Genomic DNA, 18,468 nt, shown 5'->3' with positions numbered 1-18,468 from the left:
CTACCTCTGCCATGATGCTTATGAATCACTGCCACCTGGAAGTGGTTAGGTTGGTGACTGCCTGTGGCTCCTGATTTATGTAAATATACCAATCTCTACCTGCTCCCACCCAACCCCATTTGTTTATTTATTCTTCTGTCCGACTGTGAGCTCTCTGTTCCAAACTCCCTTTGTTTCACTCCCTTGTTCAATGCCTGGCACAGTGGGGCCCCGATCCCCGACTGAGGCCTTGTGGTGGTTTCTACAGCATAGATTTATTTAATAATTTATTTACAAACTAATTCTAATTATTTTATCTAGATGTTAAAATATGATATTACTTTGAGAGAGACTATTATTAGTGGTATATTGTTTTTAAATAGGGGATTTTTAGGTGAGGGGCTTTGAAGGAATATGTCAGAGATTTCTTGGATTTGTGCACTATTGGTTCACCACAGGTGATGCAAGTTCAAATCCTAGCTCATATCCTCAGTGAAATTTAGACTGGATGTCTCATCCCAATCCATAGTGAGCATTTGTCTATACAGTTTGTACTTTTGGAAGTCTCAGCTCAAAATAAACCTAGAAGTGAAATTGCAGGGAGGTGATAAGTCAAAATATCATTAATGTTGACTGGAATACCTTCCTTAGCACCTAGTTTTAGTCACTCTAATTAGTCTTGCGCTTATTTGAGTATTAAACTTACAAAACTAAAAGAAAAAATATTTGAGAGAATGTAAATAAGTGAAAATAATCCCCTCAAATGTAAATTGTATGCTTTATTCCAGATCCCATTAACCATACTAAACTCTGTTTAAATCATGGTGGGGTACTGGAGCATATATAAAAGCAATAGTTAGACGTCAGCCATTGAGAGACCCTTATGATCTTTGTTTTGAGTTATTTAGGGATTTCCACTGGAAATACTTTGTTCTTTCTGATGCAAATAACTATTTTAACTTGTGGTATGTTTTTCATGCTTTCAATAGGATATCTATTTGGGATGATGGTAGCTTGGAAATTGTTAATATCACTAAGCTGGATCAAGGCAGCTACACATGTTTTGCAGAAAATAACCAAGGAAAAGCTAACAGTACTGGTACTCTGGAAATCACAGGTAAAACTCCATTTTTGTGAGTTCATTTCACATAACATGCTTCAATTTAAAATGATAAAGCTTTGCTTTATAGGATTTCCCTTTAAGACTTTCCCCGCAAGCCATTTTATGTTATTTCTTTCCAACTGAATTGAACTGAATTGCCCATTAAGAGATAGATTATGGCTTTTAAGCAACAGCCCTAAATAGGGGAAGCATGCAACTGCACCGCTGCAGGAGGAGCAAAGGAAAGGAAGTGTCTCAGTTCTTCCACCAGTGCTGTTCCTTCCGCCGGAGGGTCAATAATCTGATCCATTCATTCGGATGGTGCTGATATCTCTCCCTCATGCAGTAGCCCAACACTGCAGGCCAACACACAGAGAGATGGGTCCATGACCATCCTCCTGCCTGCCCCTCCTTGGCTCCTCTCAGTTTCTTTTTCAGAGCACGGGGTCATGAGCAGTGCAATTAAATAAATCATTTATTTGAATTTGCAATGTGGGATCATTCATCCAAATAAACATGCCACTGTAACACTTTGCAGTACTGGTATCAGATGCTGATATACTTAATCACACCTTTTACAGCCCTGTCAGATAACTGAAGGGAGGAGGAAGGGAAGATAGTGTTCATGAGATAGTGTTCATAGTGTTCACTTCATGAGCACTTCTGTCTGCCAGGCCTCTGGAAAACCACCTATGTATTAAATGTATTTGAAAAGAAAGCATTTCCTGCAGCCAGAATGTGGCAGTCTTGCTCAACAGCATGCTGCCACAAAATAAACTTAGCAACATAAGCGTGAATCCATGAGGACATATGACCGCATTTTTTGTAACTATTTCCCTGGACCATGTGTAATGATGGTTCAAACATTGTAAAGAATTTATTTTGAATCACGAGGTCTGTTTAACTCGTATGATTATTTATTTTCCTTTGTATTTTGTAGCTTTGTTTTTTAATCACTACATTCATCATTCTTAGTTTTCTGGAAACATTTGTAAATAAATATTCAACCCCTCTAACATTATACTATACATTTTAGAATCATAAAAAAATAATTGACTTAAAAATCTCCACAGTTAAACATTTAAACCATATGTGTTTATAAACTAAACATAAACCATTTCTTTTTGTAGCTGAGGACTCTGACTTAGTTCATCTAAGGAGGGAAAACTAATGACTGAGCATGTCCTTTGCATTGCAACTTTAACCAACAGAAACAGTGAAAGGCTAGATGGCAGATTTCAAAACTTGGTTTCTGTCGTGGATACGTGAGAATTTCCTCTAGCACTGTGTCTACACGATGGGTGTAACTACACATGTCAGTGAAAGGCTCTGGCAGTGGGGAGGCAGTGCAGAAAGGTTTCAGCCGCTCTCCACTGCCAGAGATTTTCACTTTGGTGAGGACAGGCTCTGGCAGGGGGCAGACAGCAGGGAAAGCCTGAGTCTTTGCCTGCCGCCTCCCCACTGCCAGAGTCTTTCCCCATTGCTGGAGTTTTTCACAGTGGTGGGGAAGCTGCTGGAGTCTTTCTCCACTACCTCCTCCCTGCCAGAGACTTCCGCTGCTATTGGAGTCTTTTCCTGTGGTCGTGGAAAGCTCCAGCAGAGCCAGCAGTGAGGCAGCAGGGTACCACACTGCTAAAAATAGTACTGTAGATGGGAGGCACAGCTTGGGCAAGTAGAGCACCGTGCAGGATATGTACTTGTGTACCTTTCCACACCCTTCAGGCATGTCTTTACTCGCCTAAGCCATGCCTCCTGGTCTATGCTGTTATTTATACCTGTGCTAGGGGCCTACATGTGTATGTAGACGACGCGCCGCTGAAAGAAGAGTGCAGTGCAGACATACTCTAGAATACCTCTCGGTCAGGGGAAGGCAAACTACGGCCCATGGGCCAGAACCGGCCCATCAGGGCTTTCAGTCCGGCCCGTGGGATTGCCAGCCCCGTGGCTCAGCTGGGCTAAGGCAGGATCCCTGCCTGCCCTGGCCCCGCACCACTCCCGGAAGTGGCCGGCACCCATGTCCCTGTGGCCCCTGGGCGGGGGAGAGAGGGCTCCGTGTGCTGCTCTAACCTGCAGGCACTGCTCCCGCAGCTCCCATTGTCCAGGAACGGGAACTGTGGCCAATGGGAGCTACAGGGGTGGTACCACAGGCGAGGGCAGCACGCAGCAGAGCCGCCTGCCCCACCCTACTCCAAGGAGCCACTGCTATACATGCTGGCCATTTCTGGGAGTGGCGTGGGGCCAGGTCAGGCAGGGAGCCTGCCTTAATCCCACTGCCACCCCGGAGAGGCTCAAGGTAAACGGCACCAGGCCAGAGCCCACACTTCAAACGCCTCCTGTAGCCCGCACCCCAACCCCCTGCCTTGAGCCCCTGCTGCACCCGTCCTGCACCACAGCTCCCTGTCCTGAGCCCTCACCCACCTGCCCTGAGCCCTCTGCCGCACACCACACTCCTCCTACACCCAACCCCCTGCCCTGAGCCTCTTCCTGCACACTGCACCCCCTCCCACACCCTGCACTCCCTCCTGCACCCCAGCCCCCTGCCCCAGCTCTATATTCATGGCCCTGCATGCAATTTCTCCACCCAGATGTGGCCCTCGGGCCAAAGGGTTTGCCCACCCCTGCTCTAGGTTGATAGAAGACTCTACAATATAAAACAAAATCCAGCAACAGTTGTAAAATCAGCTACCAAATGTACACACACATGGTTAGAATACCATTCCCTTCTGTAACGCTAAGCTCTTTGGTTTCAAAGCATGTGTCAGCTAAATTAGATCTGTATAACAAGATCCCTGAGGGATTTCATGGAGTCTCCTGCTCTTCTTCTTTTCTTGATTATAGTAAGCTCTGATTATACATATTTTTATTCTTTTCTTCTATTCTTTTCTGTCCCTTCTCATCATAGCTATATGCATAATTAAACATTATTTCTCAATAGGCATATTAGAATTAGGGTGGAGTAATGGAAATGAGAGCACTGAGCAGAGCTCCCCATTCTTTAATGATATATATTTTTTAATAAAGCCAGGATTATTATGAACAAAAAAATACACAATGGGTCATGCAAAATGGATCATTTGTCTTCTATACATGAAATAGTCTGTGAAAAAAACTAACTCAGCATAGCTGGTTATAGTCATCATGGTCAAGAGGCTAAAATATGTATTATCAGAGAATGAGCAAACAAAAGGCAAGGCATTTCAGTTGTAAGGGTGTTGTCACTTTTCTTAGTATAGCACCCCTCTGTTCGAAATTAGTGTTCCCCTTTGAAATGTAGTTGCATGAATAACATGTAAATGAGTTTGTTCTTTTCATGTATAATCAAACAGCTAGATTTGCATCTGTATATTCACTTGTTTATTAGAATTTTCCACATTTTCTTTTAACTTCACAGAAGCTACAAAGATTACCTTAGCACCAACTAATGTTGATGTCACAGTTGGAGAGAATGCCACCATGCAGTGTATTGCGTCCTATGATACTACGTTAGATCTGACCTTTATTTGGTCTCTAAATGGCTACATGATAGATTTTGAAAAAGAGCATGATCATTACGAAAGGAGTGTTATGGTAAGATTCTGCAGACCCTCATTTGATACGCTAAACTCTGGTTTTCAGTATCATGAAACACATGGTGTTTTCTGTATATTCTAATTTATTGGTTCATACCCAGGAAAATGCGTCTGGAATCACCTATCTAAAGAGGCCTAAAATTATAAAACAAGGATCAAGGCCTGTAAATGTTATTTACAGTTCATTAGTTACTTCATAATGGAGAAGTGAAGAGGTTGTTTGTAAAAATTCATATGTTCTCCTAACCTTTTTCTTTAGCGGTTCCCATTTTTCACTTTAAAGGCTTTTGTGGAATCCCAATCACCAAACTAGAGCTCGTTGATTCTGATTAATAAATTGTCTGACAAATGCTACTCTCTTTTTCTGATTGTGAATAGTTCACAAACCTCTGCTGACTTATTTGAATGTATTTGAATAGTTTGAATGAATGAATTGCAGCCAGTGTGCTGTGTCAAATGGATCACTTTGACTCTTAACTATGTGCTATACATGCAGTGTGAGTCTCAAAGGTCCAAACTGTGTAAGCCCGTCACTCCCCACAAGTTTTCCTCTTGTCTTCAATAGGAGTACTTTTGTGAATAATTTCCACTACTGTGAATAAGGGATTTGCAGTCTGGTCCATAGTGTCATTTCTAAATGGCTGACTTAAACATTTAAAATGAAAGAACAAGGAATAATAAATGATAGATAGTGAATACAGATAGTGAAGAGGTAGGCTGGCACCAAACATAGCACAAATAATCTTCAAAGGGAAAGATATTTGTCTTCCAGAAGCTGGATGACAGGGGATGGATCACTTGATAATTGCCTTCTTCTGTCATTCCCTCTAAAGCATCTGGCACGGGCGGTTGTCGGAAGACAGGATACTGGGCTAGATGGACCATTGGTCTGACACAGTATGGCCATTCTTATGTTCTTATATATGTGTATTCCTTATACCTGTCTGTGCTCTTCTAATGAGCATTTTCAGGCTCTTGCACAGGATGGTGAGTAGGAGAAAAAAATTCAATAAGCACTCAGTCCTAAGATTCTTTTAAGACTAAACAAGCTAATTCAAAGTCACTCATTTTGGCACACATAAAGAGGCATCCCAGATATTGTTAATGAGCATGTGGGGTTATCCCATTCCATCTGCTAGGCCATTTCTCTGGCAAACTTTTTGTCTTGGGCATAAATCTTCTCTGGTTCAGTGTGTCCCATGATGTCATGTTTTAGCAAACTATCTGCAACACATGAAGGTCATACACTGCATATATTTATTTCCTTTTGCGGAAAGCCTCCATCTCATAGCTCTGTGCTTGGACCAAATTTAAATTGTATAAAAACACACAACAATAAATACTAAATACAAACAAATTATCCAACCCAGACCATACAAACTGAAAAAATATTAGCCCAGAATAAATATCAATAAAATAATTGTCCCCACATCCAGCCATTCTTAATCTTCAACCCACCCTCTTATTGAAATCCCAAGAAAAACAGTGGATTTTGCATCATGCCTATGGATTAACCCACCCTGGTGAAGGTTGTAGGTCTGGGAGGCAAGCTCCAGAATTAAGCACCCATCACAGAAAAAGACTTGCCACCACTCTCCTCCCTTTTAAACCAGGGGAATGTTAACTCAAGTATATCTGCTGAGCACAATTGTTGTGGTATTATATGGGGAGAAGGGCCTTTACAGTAGGCTGTGCATGAACCCGTTAGGCCTCAACAGTGGTAGGTCACACACTAAGCTCCACCTACAATATTACCTACATTTTAACTTTCCATTCCATCGAGTCTTTCTGATTCCTATACCTGCAAAGTTGTCTGATTTGGTGATAGCCAGTTGGGTTCCTTCTTCCGCACTCTCTTTTTTAAATATCAGTCCTAATAGCTGCAAAAAAAAGTAAATTAAAAATATTTTACAAATCTGAAGCAGAACTAAAAATAAGATTTGCATATTCACAATAGTTATCATGGGGCTGTAATCATAAACATAAAAAAGAAACATTCTGCCTAGGAGCATGCATATGATATCAGCAGTCCCACATGCATAATATAAGCAGTCCCACAAGACCAAATTAGCCAGTCCCAACTGCTATTTAGAGCTAGTTGAAATGTTTTTGACAGGACATTTTTCTGTCAAAAAATACAAAAAATAATCGCAATTGAGGTATTTCATGGGAATGTGTCGATTTTGACCAATTTTTCAATAGGAAAATGTCAAATGTTTCAATTAATTTTATATAGACTTGTGTATTATATTAAAATATTAATTTTATGTTAAATTTCTATATATTTAATACTGAGTATATATGTAACCTATATATTTAATAATGAAATCAAGAGTCAAAACAAAACACTTCAACACTGTCAAAATGAAATGTTTTAATGGTCCTGAATCAAAATTTTGTGATTCAGAACAAAATCTTTTTTTTTAAATGTCAAGCTCTCCTGCTGACAAGCTCTACTGCCAAGCTGACAAGCTCTACTGCTGCTAGATTAATTTATTGTGAAGGTCTCTAGAAGCCCTATTAGTATCTTTCAATGAGAGTCTGTGTGGACTTTCTTTGTCTGACTGGCAGAATAGTGTTCTAATGCCAGTTTAAGGGCACTGAAGCTCAAAATCTTAAGGTTCCTGCAAAGTACCTTACAGAAATCTGTGTCTATCGAAACTCCAGTAGCAGCATACTAAACAACTCTAGAAATGTACTTTACAGGAATTATGAGACATGTAGATCTACCTCATTGCCATCCAAAGAAAATGATATTTTCCAAGTTTTCATCTGAGGATTGCTTCATTGATGTGTATTTAAATTTGCACTTCTGCACTGTTCAGTGCATATAGAGTACTTTGCAGAAGCCTGAAATTACAGCTTGCTGACAGCTCTTCTCTTAGATAACAGCAGAATGAAGTCTTAGTGTCTGTCAAACCCTTCCTTAAAAAATACAAGAGCTGGGAAAATATAAAGAAGAAAGCCCTCTATTTAGACAGAAAAAAAACAACCTCTGCCTTGTAAGAGAGCAAAGTAAAAGCACACCTAATTTTTTGTCTTGGTCCTTGAGTTTAGTCCCCTGACTGCAGTCATTTAGAGAAGTTATTTAGGCTTGGGCTCAGATATGTACCACTAAACCGCAGACTGGGATTGAAAGTGTGGATAAATCAAGCAAGTGCTTTGGTGTGTAGTAAGGAAGAAAATTCATTGACATGAGGTTTTCCCCACCTTAGCCCGAGTAACACCAGAGGGAAAAAAATATAAAATGGCTTTATGCAATGGGTTAACTTTGTCAATCTGTTGGCCATGTGCAGATCCTAGGATTTTTATTCAAAAAATATATATTCAACAAGAACTATAACTTTACAAATACCCGTGGCTATTTATGTGGTACAAGATTTTTCTTGTAATAGTACCACTATAGGGAAATTCAGTTTTTAAGGAAATTAATTTTAATGTCCCATCCTGATACTGAGGATGTTTCTGAAGAATTCTAGCAAAGTACTTCAGGAAGAACATACTGTGGCCCACTTCCCCTTGGCAAGCAACCCACTAAGAGTATTTGTGCAAGTCCTGAGGGTGCCAAGTCCTCAAAACAGCCATCCACCCCACCATGCCATTCAGGAGATGATCTCTGGACCTGCTTCTCTGTAGCTGTATATATCTGTGCAGCAAGGGCACAACACCATTCCGATTTTGGTGGCATTTTTTGCACTCGCTGTACACAAGATGTAAATGACTGAACAAAGCAGTGGAGAATCCCACCCTACCACTCTTCTGGAGCAGAAACATCTACTTCATATGAATTTTCCTACTCTTAACTAACTTAGCTAGTTTTGTTGCAGATACTCTTTGACCCCTTCCACCATTTGCTCAATCCTTTGCAGTTAGCACAGAAAGGGGCTGGGATGGTGGCAGAAGGGCCTACCATGCCTCTACTCAAGGTCAGGATCTAACAGGAGCAAGCAAAGTTTGAGTAGGAGTTCTGTTGGAGGAGAAAGTATGTGGTGTTTGGTTTGATTGGTTTGTTTTTCCTTGGCAGGAGTTCAGGCAGGAAGGCTATGGCAGATACAGGGGAAGCAGTGGAAGTGACCCAAGGAATGGAAGAGACAGTGATGATGACTGTATGTGGAAGCTGCAGGATGTACATTATCCTGGAGCAGGTGTTGCCCCGGAATTTGACATTCCTGCTTGTACCCCAGAACTTGACAGTACTGAAGTCAGCCATTTTATATGTTAATCAGAATGGGAGGATGGGACAGAAGGTTATGGAGTTAAAGTGAATGAATAACAGCCTTGTTTTTAGGTGCTCCTGACATATTATTGTTATGGCTAGAAATACTAGAAATATTTTGAGCTAATGAGTATTTTGTTGAAATTAGGAGAATTAGTAACCCCATAGAGGTGGTTATGCTGATCCACCAGGAGCCACTAGAGGATATGTGTTTTGTTAGCGATAGCTATAAAACAATAGGTAAAAGTAAATACCTCAGAGCAGCCCGATGGAGCTTTTCTTCAAGAAAGGAGTTGACATCTAAACTCCACATCAGAGTAAACTCCCTGGATGGAAGGAAGGGCCCTGGAAATCTGGCTGGTGGTTACTCAAAACAATCTCAGACTGTGGGTATGTATATCTGGGATGTCCTAAACCTATTGCTTATATCTGTGTGTGCTTAAATCTAATAAACAGTAGTTTTAGATAAGAGCATGCCTACTTAATCATTTATTAGACAGAATTGCTATGTTCCTATTGATTTATTCCTGACACCACTTGGACTGAAACAGTTAAGTTACCACTGTTTTGGGTTCTGTAACATGGGTACCTGAAAAGAGTTTCATTTGTATGAAGTGCCGCATGATGGACCTGATGGAAGAGAAGAGGTTTGGAGATGCAAGTGGAAACGGTGGTTGAGTTTTGAAGGGGATTTGAGTAGATAATGGAAGGAAGGCAAGGGGAGGCTGAAAGAAAAAGTCAAGACTTGCAGATGCAAGCTGGACTGAAGAACTGTGAGGAAAGTGGCTAGTGGAAGCATGTGACTATGAGAACCAGGCAGAGGGAAAGACCAGCTAGTGAAGGAGAAACAGAGCTCAGGAGTAGGTTTGCTAAGTTGGAAAATGAAGAAGGGGCACAGCAGGCAATAACAGAAGGTGGGAGGGAAAGGAAGAAGAGAAGAGTGGCTAGTTCTATAGGAAGAGGGGAAAGAGTTAATGGAGAGGAGGCATTCATGGACAGAATGACTGTTCTCATGGAATAAACTCCGCCTGAGTAAGGAGGAAAATAGACTTCTGGAATGGAGGTTGGCACAATTGATTAAAAGAGCTTTAAAATAGGAACTTGGGGCAGATGGTTGGGAGATGCTCATGTAATCTCCGCACCTGATTCTAATGACAGGAGTACGGGTATTAAAGAGATGTGCTGTTCAGGGAAGACCAAAATAAATATAAAAGGGGTGGAGAGCATTGTGGTGGAGTAGCATAATGATGAGGTAGACTGTAAAGAAATTAGAAGTGATGGAATGGAACAGACAGAGTCTGTTTGGGTCAAAATCACTTTGAGGAAGGAAGCTATTAGAGGTTCCCCTGTGATAGTGCTTGAGTTATACTACAGACTACCAGGTTTTAATTTAGATATGGATAGAGACCTCTTCAATATTTTTAATGAAATAAATACTACTGACAATTGTGTGATTATTCTGTGATGGCGTGAGAATTTAACTTCCCAGATATAGATTGGAGGAAAAGTTCCACTTATAATAGTAGGGCCTAGATTTTCCTGGATGTGTTAGCTGACAGATTTCTTCACCAAATAGTCACTGAATCAACAAGAGGTGATGCCATTTTAGATTTGGGATTGGTGAGTAATGGGGGCCTCATAGAACTGATTGTAGGGGACGACCTTGGTTCAGGTGCTCATGAGCTAATTCAGTTTAAACTAAATGGATGGATAAACAAAAATAGATCTGAAGCTAGAGTCCTTGATTTGAAAAAGGTAAACTTTAAAAAATTAAAAAAAGAAAAGGAGAACTTGTGGCACCTTTGAGACTAACCAATTTATTTGAGCATAAGCTTTCGTGAGCTACAGCTCACTTCATCGGATCCGATGAAGTGAGCTGTAGCTCACGAAAGCTTATGCTCAAATAAATTGGTTAGTCTCTAAGGTACCACAAGTACTCCTTTTCTTTTTGCAAATACAGACTAACACGGCTGTTACTCTGAAACCTTTAAAAAATTAAGGAAATTAGTTAGGGAAGTGGACTAGACTGAAGAACTCAAGGAACTGAGTGTGGAGGAAGCTTGGAATTATGTAACTCAAAGTTGCAGAAACTATCTAAAGCCTGCATCCCAAGCAAGGGGAAAAGACTCATAGGGAAGAGTTGCAGACCAAGCTGGATAAGCAAGCATCTCAAATGGGTGATTAAGAGAAAGCAGAAAGCCTACAAGGAATGGAAGATGGGAGGGATCAGCAAGGAAAGCTACTTCTTGGAAGTCAGAAAGTGTAAGGAAAAAGTGAGAACTGCCAAAGGCCAAGCAGAGTTGGACCTTGCAAAGGGAATTAAAACCAGTAGTAAAAGATTCTATAGCTATATAAATAAAAAAAGAAAACAGGGAAACAAGAAGTGAGACTGCCATATGAAGCAGAGATTAAAGATAATCTAGGTATGGCCCAACTCCTAAACAAATACTTTGCCTCAGTTTTTAATGAGGCTAATGAAGAGTTTAAGCACAGTGCCACAGTGGCTAATAAGGATAACAAGGATATGGAAATAGAAATTACCACATCCAACATGAAAGTCAAACTCAAACAGCTTAATGGGACTAAATCGTGGGGCCTGGATAATCTCTGTCCAGGAATATTAAAGAAACTGGCACATGAAATTGCAAGCCCAATAGCAAGGATTTTTAATGAGTCTGTAAACTTAGGGATCATAATCTATGACTGGAGAATTGCTAATATAATACCTATTTTTAAGAAAGGGAATAAAAGTGACCCAGGAAAGTACAGGCCTGTTAGTTTGACTTCAATTGTATGCAAGGACTTGGAACAAATTTTGAAAGAGAAAGTAGTTAAGAACATAGAGATAAACAGTAACTAGGATAAAATGCAACGTGGTTTTACAAAAGGTAGATCGTGCCAGACCAAACTATCTCCTTCTTTGAGAAGATAACTGATTTTTTAGACAAAGGAAATGCAGTAGCTCTAATCTACCTGGATTTCAGTAAGGCATTTGATACAGTTCCACATGGGAAATTATTAATCCACATCTTCTCCTATTTAACAAATATGAGAATTGTAAAGAGGATAAGAAAATGGTTAAAGGGGAGACCTCAATGGGTCGTACTGAAAGGTGAACGGTCAGGCTGGAGGGAGATTACTAGTGGAGTTCCTCCAGGATTGGCTATGGGACCAGTCTTGTTTAACATTTTTATTAATGACCATTGCACAAAAAGTGGGAGTGTGCTAATAAAATTTGCAGATGACACAAAGTTGGGAGGTATTGCCAATACAGAGGAGGACCAAAATATCATACAGGAAGATCTGGATGACCTTGAAAACCGGAGTAATAGAAATGGGATTAAATGTAATAGTGCAAAGTGCAAGGTCATGTATTTATAGACTAACAACAATATTTTTTCTATAAGCTGGAGATTTATTAGTTGGAAGGTATGAGGAGGAAGATCTGGGTCTATTGGTTGATCACAGGATGACTATGAGCCACCAATGTGAAGTGGCTGTGAAAAAGGCTAATGCGATCCTAAAATGCATCAAATGAGGTATTTCTGGTAGAGACAGGGAAGTGTTAGTATCATTATACAAGGCACTTGTGACACCTCATCTGGAATACAGAGTGAAATTCTGGTCTCCCATGTCTAAGAAAGGTTAATTCAAATTGGAACAGGTTCAGAGAAGGGCTACTAGCATTTTCAGAGGAGTGGAAAATCTACCTTATGAGAGGAGACTCAAAGAGCTTGGCTTGTTTAGCCTCACCAAAAGAAGGCTGAGGGAAGATATGATTGCTTTCTATAAATACATCAGAGGGAAAAATACCAGGAAGGGCGAGGAGTTATTTAAAGTTGTGTCAATGTTAACACAGAACAAATGGATATAAACTGGCCATCAACAAGTTTAGGGGTGAAATTAGGTGAATATTTCTAACTATCAGAGGAGTGAAGTTCTGGGACAGCCTTCCAAAGAGAGCAGTAGGGGCAAAAAACCTAACTGGCTTCAAGACTGAACTCAATAAGTTTATGGAGGGGATGTTATCATAAGACTGCCTACAATGGCATGTAGCTGATCTGCGACTGCTAGCAGCAAATATCTCCAATGACCAGAGATGGGACACTAGATGAGGAGGGCTCTGAGTTACTACTGTGATGGGGCAAGGCCAGATGGCTATAGAAAAGTAGTGGGAGATAGATATATTAGCTCCAGGCTAAACAAATCCCTGGTACCAGGTTAAGTGAAATGGCAGCTGCTCCTGGTCAATTAAGACACCTGGGGCCAGTTAAGAACTTTCCAGAAGGCAGGGAGAATACTAGGTTGATTGGGACACCTGAAGCCAATCAGGGGCTGGCTGAAACTAGTTAAAAGCCTCCCAGTCAGTCAGGTGGGTGTGCATGTCAGGAGCTGTGGGAGGAAGTTGTGCTGTTGGAGAGGCTGAGTAGTACACACCATATTAGGCACAAGGAAGGAGGCCCTGAAGTAAGGGTGAAGTGGAGCTTGAGGAAGCGAGGGCTGCTGTGGGGGAAGTAGCCCAGGGAATTCTACATGTCATGTTTCTAAAAGGTCAGCTACCATAGCTGATACTATTAGGGTCCCTGGGCTGGAGCCCGGAGGAGAGGGTGGGCCCGGGCTCCCCCCCGCACCTTTGCCCCCTGATTAATCACTGAAACTGGGAGACAACAGAGACTGTGCAAGGAAGAATAACTTCTCCTCACCTCCTTCGCTGGCTTATGATGAAAATAGCTCAGTAGACTGTGACCCTTGTCTCTAGAGAAAGAAGGGTTATGTGGAGGGTCACAATGAGCCTCTGAGGCTAGCAAAATCCTCCAGGAAACACAGGACCCACAGAGGCAAGGACAGAGCTTTGTCACACTACAGAGAATTCTTTCCCAGGTGTCTGACTGCTGAGTCTTACCCACATGCTCAGGACTTAACTGATCACTATATTTGGGGTCAGGAAGGAATTTTCCTCAGGTCAGATTAGCAGAGACCCTGGGGGGGGGGGGGTTCGCCTTCCTCTGCAGGAAGGGGTAAGGGTCACTTGCAATTTTAAACTAGTGTAATTGGTGGATTCTCCATAACCTGAAGTCTTTAAATCATGATTTGATGACTTCAGTAACACAGTCAGAGGTTATGAATCTATTACAGGAGTAGGTGAGCAAGGTGCAATGTGCAGGAGGTTGACTGGGTGATCATGATGGTCCCTTCTGGCCATAAAGTCTATGAGTCTATCCCTTTCTGTCTGGATCTGAGGTTTGTATTTAAGTAATTGTTTGGGGTCTGGATTTGTGGTTATATTTAATAATCAGGAATAATGTTGTGGTGTTCCTAAAAATTCTTGGTGTTTCATACAAGTTTTTGCCTAGAATATTGTATATGAAATGCCCATCATCAGTTTGATTCTTCATTTTATATCCAAGTGTAATTAATTACTTATAACAGAAATATATATTCCTGCCATTTCATCTGTTTATTTCATTTGTTACATTCATGCTTTTTATGCTGCTTTTATGCGTGCTTGTACCTGAGAGTTTTTGCTCTTTACCTAGCTTTGCTGGATCCATATTGCAGTTCTTCTTCCAGCCACCAGGTGGCAGCTTTGCATAAGATTTCCAGTTCAGTAGTAATTGGGGCTTTAAACAGCCTCTAACCAAATCTACTTTGTGGAACTGGTAGAATCACATTTTGCCATGCAACTTTTCATAAAACATAAAAGGATAAATATTCCATTAGTAACATTACAATTGTTATATGGACCGCAATTTCCTGTAGCTTAAGGAGCTACATAGATCTTTCAAATAATAGAGCTATTAATGTATGGTGAGAATGCAAATCAAAATGCTGAAACCTAATAGCATCCTTCAGTTGCTGATATAATGCTACTATTGTTGTCATAAACACATAATGACATGATAAAATGTATGTAAATAGCTGAATAAATCTTTTGTCTTGAGCTGGAAGCTTTGGTAGTGCCATCAGTTGCTGAAGACAGAACTAATTTGCATTTCATTAGCTCTACAGCTCGTTTTTCAGAAGAAAACTTGTCACCGTTGTTTTCATCTCACATGACGAATTATGACATTGCTCTCTAAAATGAAACAATATGTATTTAAATGTTAGTGCATGTTCTTTTCAAATAGTTCCTACATTAACAGTTCACTTTCAGGGTTCTCCTAAACTGAACATTGTTCAACTTTGTGTTTGTTTGCCTAGTTATTTGATTGTGTAGTTCAACACTACCATATTCTTTCAATATCCTAAAGAAATAACTATGGAAATTTAGCACTTCAAGCTCTCTCAGTGCCTCTGATGATTCAACATTTAGTTTCTGAATTGTTTTTACCATGTATATTTAAAGACTGAAGAGTTTACTGTTGTTAGACTTAAAAAAATTAATATCCACTATCTAGAGAAATATTAAAATATTTTTATTAGCAAAAGTATTCTTAAATAGCTACCCATGCTGAAAATAAAGGGATATATTCTCCCTGTGATATGCTTATGGAATATGCATTCATATTAATATAGAATATACAAAGCAAAGGACAGCTCTACCTCATATAACTGAGCAGTATCAACTCAAAAAGTTCACTTACCAGAGCTCTCCTCCTACATAGAGGAGAAAACGAGCCCCATAATCTCATTTGGTGCAGTAAGAATTTGATACATCCTCAAAGAAAGTCCACATTTAGACTGTGTTCTCTATTTTTGACCTCTGAGGATTGGAGCACCTCTCGGAACATGTCCTCTTTGCTCCACCTTGATTGCTTCCTTATCTGGTGGAGGCACTTCTCCAGTGTGCAGAGGGTTCTCCTGAAGGCCACATCTCCACAAGCACAAGAAACAGAAGCATGATTGTTAGTTCACACACAGCATCGAATCATTACAGTAAAATACACCTCTTTTAACATATGAATCACTTTCTCACTGTCCCGTGGCAAGCACGCATTTCGGCAAACACCTTGAACATGGTGAGTTCGGCCTGGGTGCATTCAAGATGGGGCGAAGGTGTAGGTATTTTTTTAGGGGGATCAACTAGGGACAATATTGTAAATTCTGCTACCATTTTCCACAGGAGGGGTTATCAAAGTTAATATCTCATCCCTAAGGGTAAGCAAGGATGCAAAGGTGCGTATCCTGCATGTGTACAGTTTCAGACCTGGGCCCTATACTGCTTGCCTCTGTGCTGCTTTGGTCCCTACACAGGTGATTGATGCAGGAAAGTTTCCTATAATGGGGGAAGGAACAAAGCAGCTCTGCCAAGGAACCTTCGGCAGAGGATGGGCGAGTACCTCCAGGAAGGTTTCCTAGAGATCTCTCTGGAGGATTCCCATCAAATCTCGGTGTGCATTAACACACTGTTACGCCACACTGCTTAGCTGCACTGGGGAATGTGGAGCACATGCAAACAGAGCTAGTCTTGTACATTTCTATCCATTCACCCACTTCTAGAATATACAAAGCAAAGGACAGCTCTACCTCATATAACTCAGCAGTATCAACTCAAAAAGATCACTTACCAGAGCTCTCCTCCTACATCATGCGCACCATAGACGGACTGCTGTGACTGACTAGACCCCTTCAGAATGGAAAAGAGGTCCTGAGTTGCCGCGTCACCGGACAACCCTGCCATGTGCTTCACATCATCCTCCAACTCAACCTCCTCATCTACGACTTTTGTCCTCAGATTTGAGTCCACTCTGTATCTACAGGACTCTTAGACGTGGACGTGGGGTAACCACTAAGGATGGCGTCCAGCTCCTTATAGAAACAGGAGGTTTTCGGTGGAGCCAGAGCAACTGTTTGTCTTGCCTTCTGGTACGCCTGCCTCAGCTCCTTTATCTTCGCATGGCACTGCTGCATGTCCCATTCGTAGCCCTTATTCATCAAGCCACAAGAAGTCCGACTTAGGTATTGACGTTCCTACGGCTAGAGCAGAGCTGGGACTGCACAGCCTCCTCTCCCCACAGACCCAGCAGATCCAATAACTCATGTATGTTCCAAGCAGGAGAGTGTTTGCTGTGTGGAGCTGCCATGATCAGCTGGGAAAATGCGATATGAGCTCTCCATGCCGAGCAAACAGGAAGTGGAATTTCAAAAATTCCTGGGCCTTTAAAGGGAACAGGGCAGAGGCCTGTGTACCTGGCTGCAGGGCAGCGGAGCTCAAACTGCTGACCAGAGTGGTCAGGATGGGCATTGTGGGACACGTCCTGGAGGCCATTTACAGTGACATAACCAAGCACGGGGTCTATGCTGACACTTTGTCAATGTAACTTTGCACAAAAAGCTCTACGCCTCTCGTGGAGGTGACTTTATTTTGTCAGCAAAGCAGGAGAGTTTTGTCAGAAGGAGGAGCATGGCAGTGTGTACACCTCCACTGTTTTATCGACTAAACCTGACTTTTGTGGACAACATTGGGAATGTTTAGACAAGGCCTTAGATGATAGAGGATCTGATATTTTTCTCACCTGTTTTTCTGTAATAAAACCTAAACTAGAGTGCTACAGATAAATTCATAAACTTGTAGAGATGATCTGGCAGATCAGTTTCATTCAGAAGAATTAAAATGTGGAATATATGTTTGGATTTAAATGAGCTAAAGAGTTCTGAGCCATTTTTAAGGGAGAGAGGACTGAAAGACATAATGACGTAGGAAGTGGAGTTTGAGATAAACTTAGAAAATTGGATTGTTGGGGGTATATCATCTTTTTACTGCCCTGCACATATCTAACATTACCACTGGGATTTCCAGAAGAGACTAAGGGTCTCAGCTCCCATTCACCCTTTGTAAATTCCAGCCACTATCTGTAAGTTGTATTTCATTATGAGATCCATAGCTCCTTTTAGACCAAAATTTACTCTGTCCCTCAACATCTTGGTGATTTCTTAACTGTTACTGAAATTTATTTAAGTAAGAAATGCTGAATCTAGAAACTGAAGCTATTGAAAATTACAGGCATAATTTAATAAAGAAACAAATCCCACATAAATTTAAACTTCCTTTTCTGCTGTAGATATTTTTGCGATCTTCATTGTGTCTTTTTATACCTTGTCTGTCAGCTGTCCCATCTGGCTGAGAATGTCCTTCAGTCCTTACAGAGTCATCACAAGTATGCACAGCCCCAGGGGCCATGGCTGTTGCTGTCTTGTTTTTTTAAGTCAACTCTGGCCTCCTGCCATTAGGGGTTGCTTTGATTAGTGGAAGTCTAGCTGGTGACTGCCCCCCTCTCTCTGCCTCAGTTACTCCTTTGTGATTCTTCTGGCTCTGAATGCAGAGCAGAGGTGAAGCAGGTAGTGGAGGGGAGGGGAGCACTTAGCAAACACCTCCTACCTGCTTAGCAAAGTAGGTGAGTGTGAGAGGGACTGGTGGTGTACGTCTGCCTTCCCCTGGGACCTTGGGGCCAAGAGGAGAGCGAATGCGTTAGGGAAAGTATATAGAGTACCTAGTGAGAGAGACATCAGATATGTATATCCCCTGGAGTTATGGACCACATGGGCAGGAAGGATGGTCCAGTGGCTAGTGTAGGACATGGGATACCATATCTGGGTTCAATTCCCTGCTCTGCCATGTACTTCCTCTGTGACCTTGGGCAAGTCACTAACCCTCTCTGTGC

General features: G+C 41.4%; 1 protein-coding gene across 1 annotated transcript in view; it reads left to right on the top strand.

Moving 5' to 3' along the window:
- The window catches only part of CNTN1 (contactin 1), a 448,663-nt gene that overhangs the window by 322,009 nt on the left and 108,186 nt on the right, over positions 1–18,468 (top strand). The window contains exons 13-14 of the mRNA XM_048836059.2: positions 969–1,096; positions 4,473–4,648. Coding sequence (XP_048692016.2) covers positions 969–1,096; positions 4,473–4,648 — 304 coding nt within the window. The remainder of the gene's footprint in view (positions 1–968; positions 1,097–4,472; positions 4,649–18,468) is intronic.

The sequence above is a fragment of the Caretta caretta genome, chromosome 1, assembly GCF_965140235.1.
Source record: "Caretta caretta isolate rCarCar2 chromosome 1, rCarCar1.hap1, whole genome shotgun sequence".
Classification (NCBI taxonomy): domain Eukaryota; kingdom Metazoa; phylum Chordata; order Testudines; family Cheloniidae; genus Caretta; species Caretta caretta.
The sequence above is the reverse complement of the archived record's forward strand: the minus strand, read 5'-3'. Positions and strand labels throughout refer to the sequence as shown.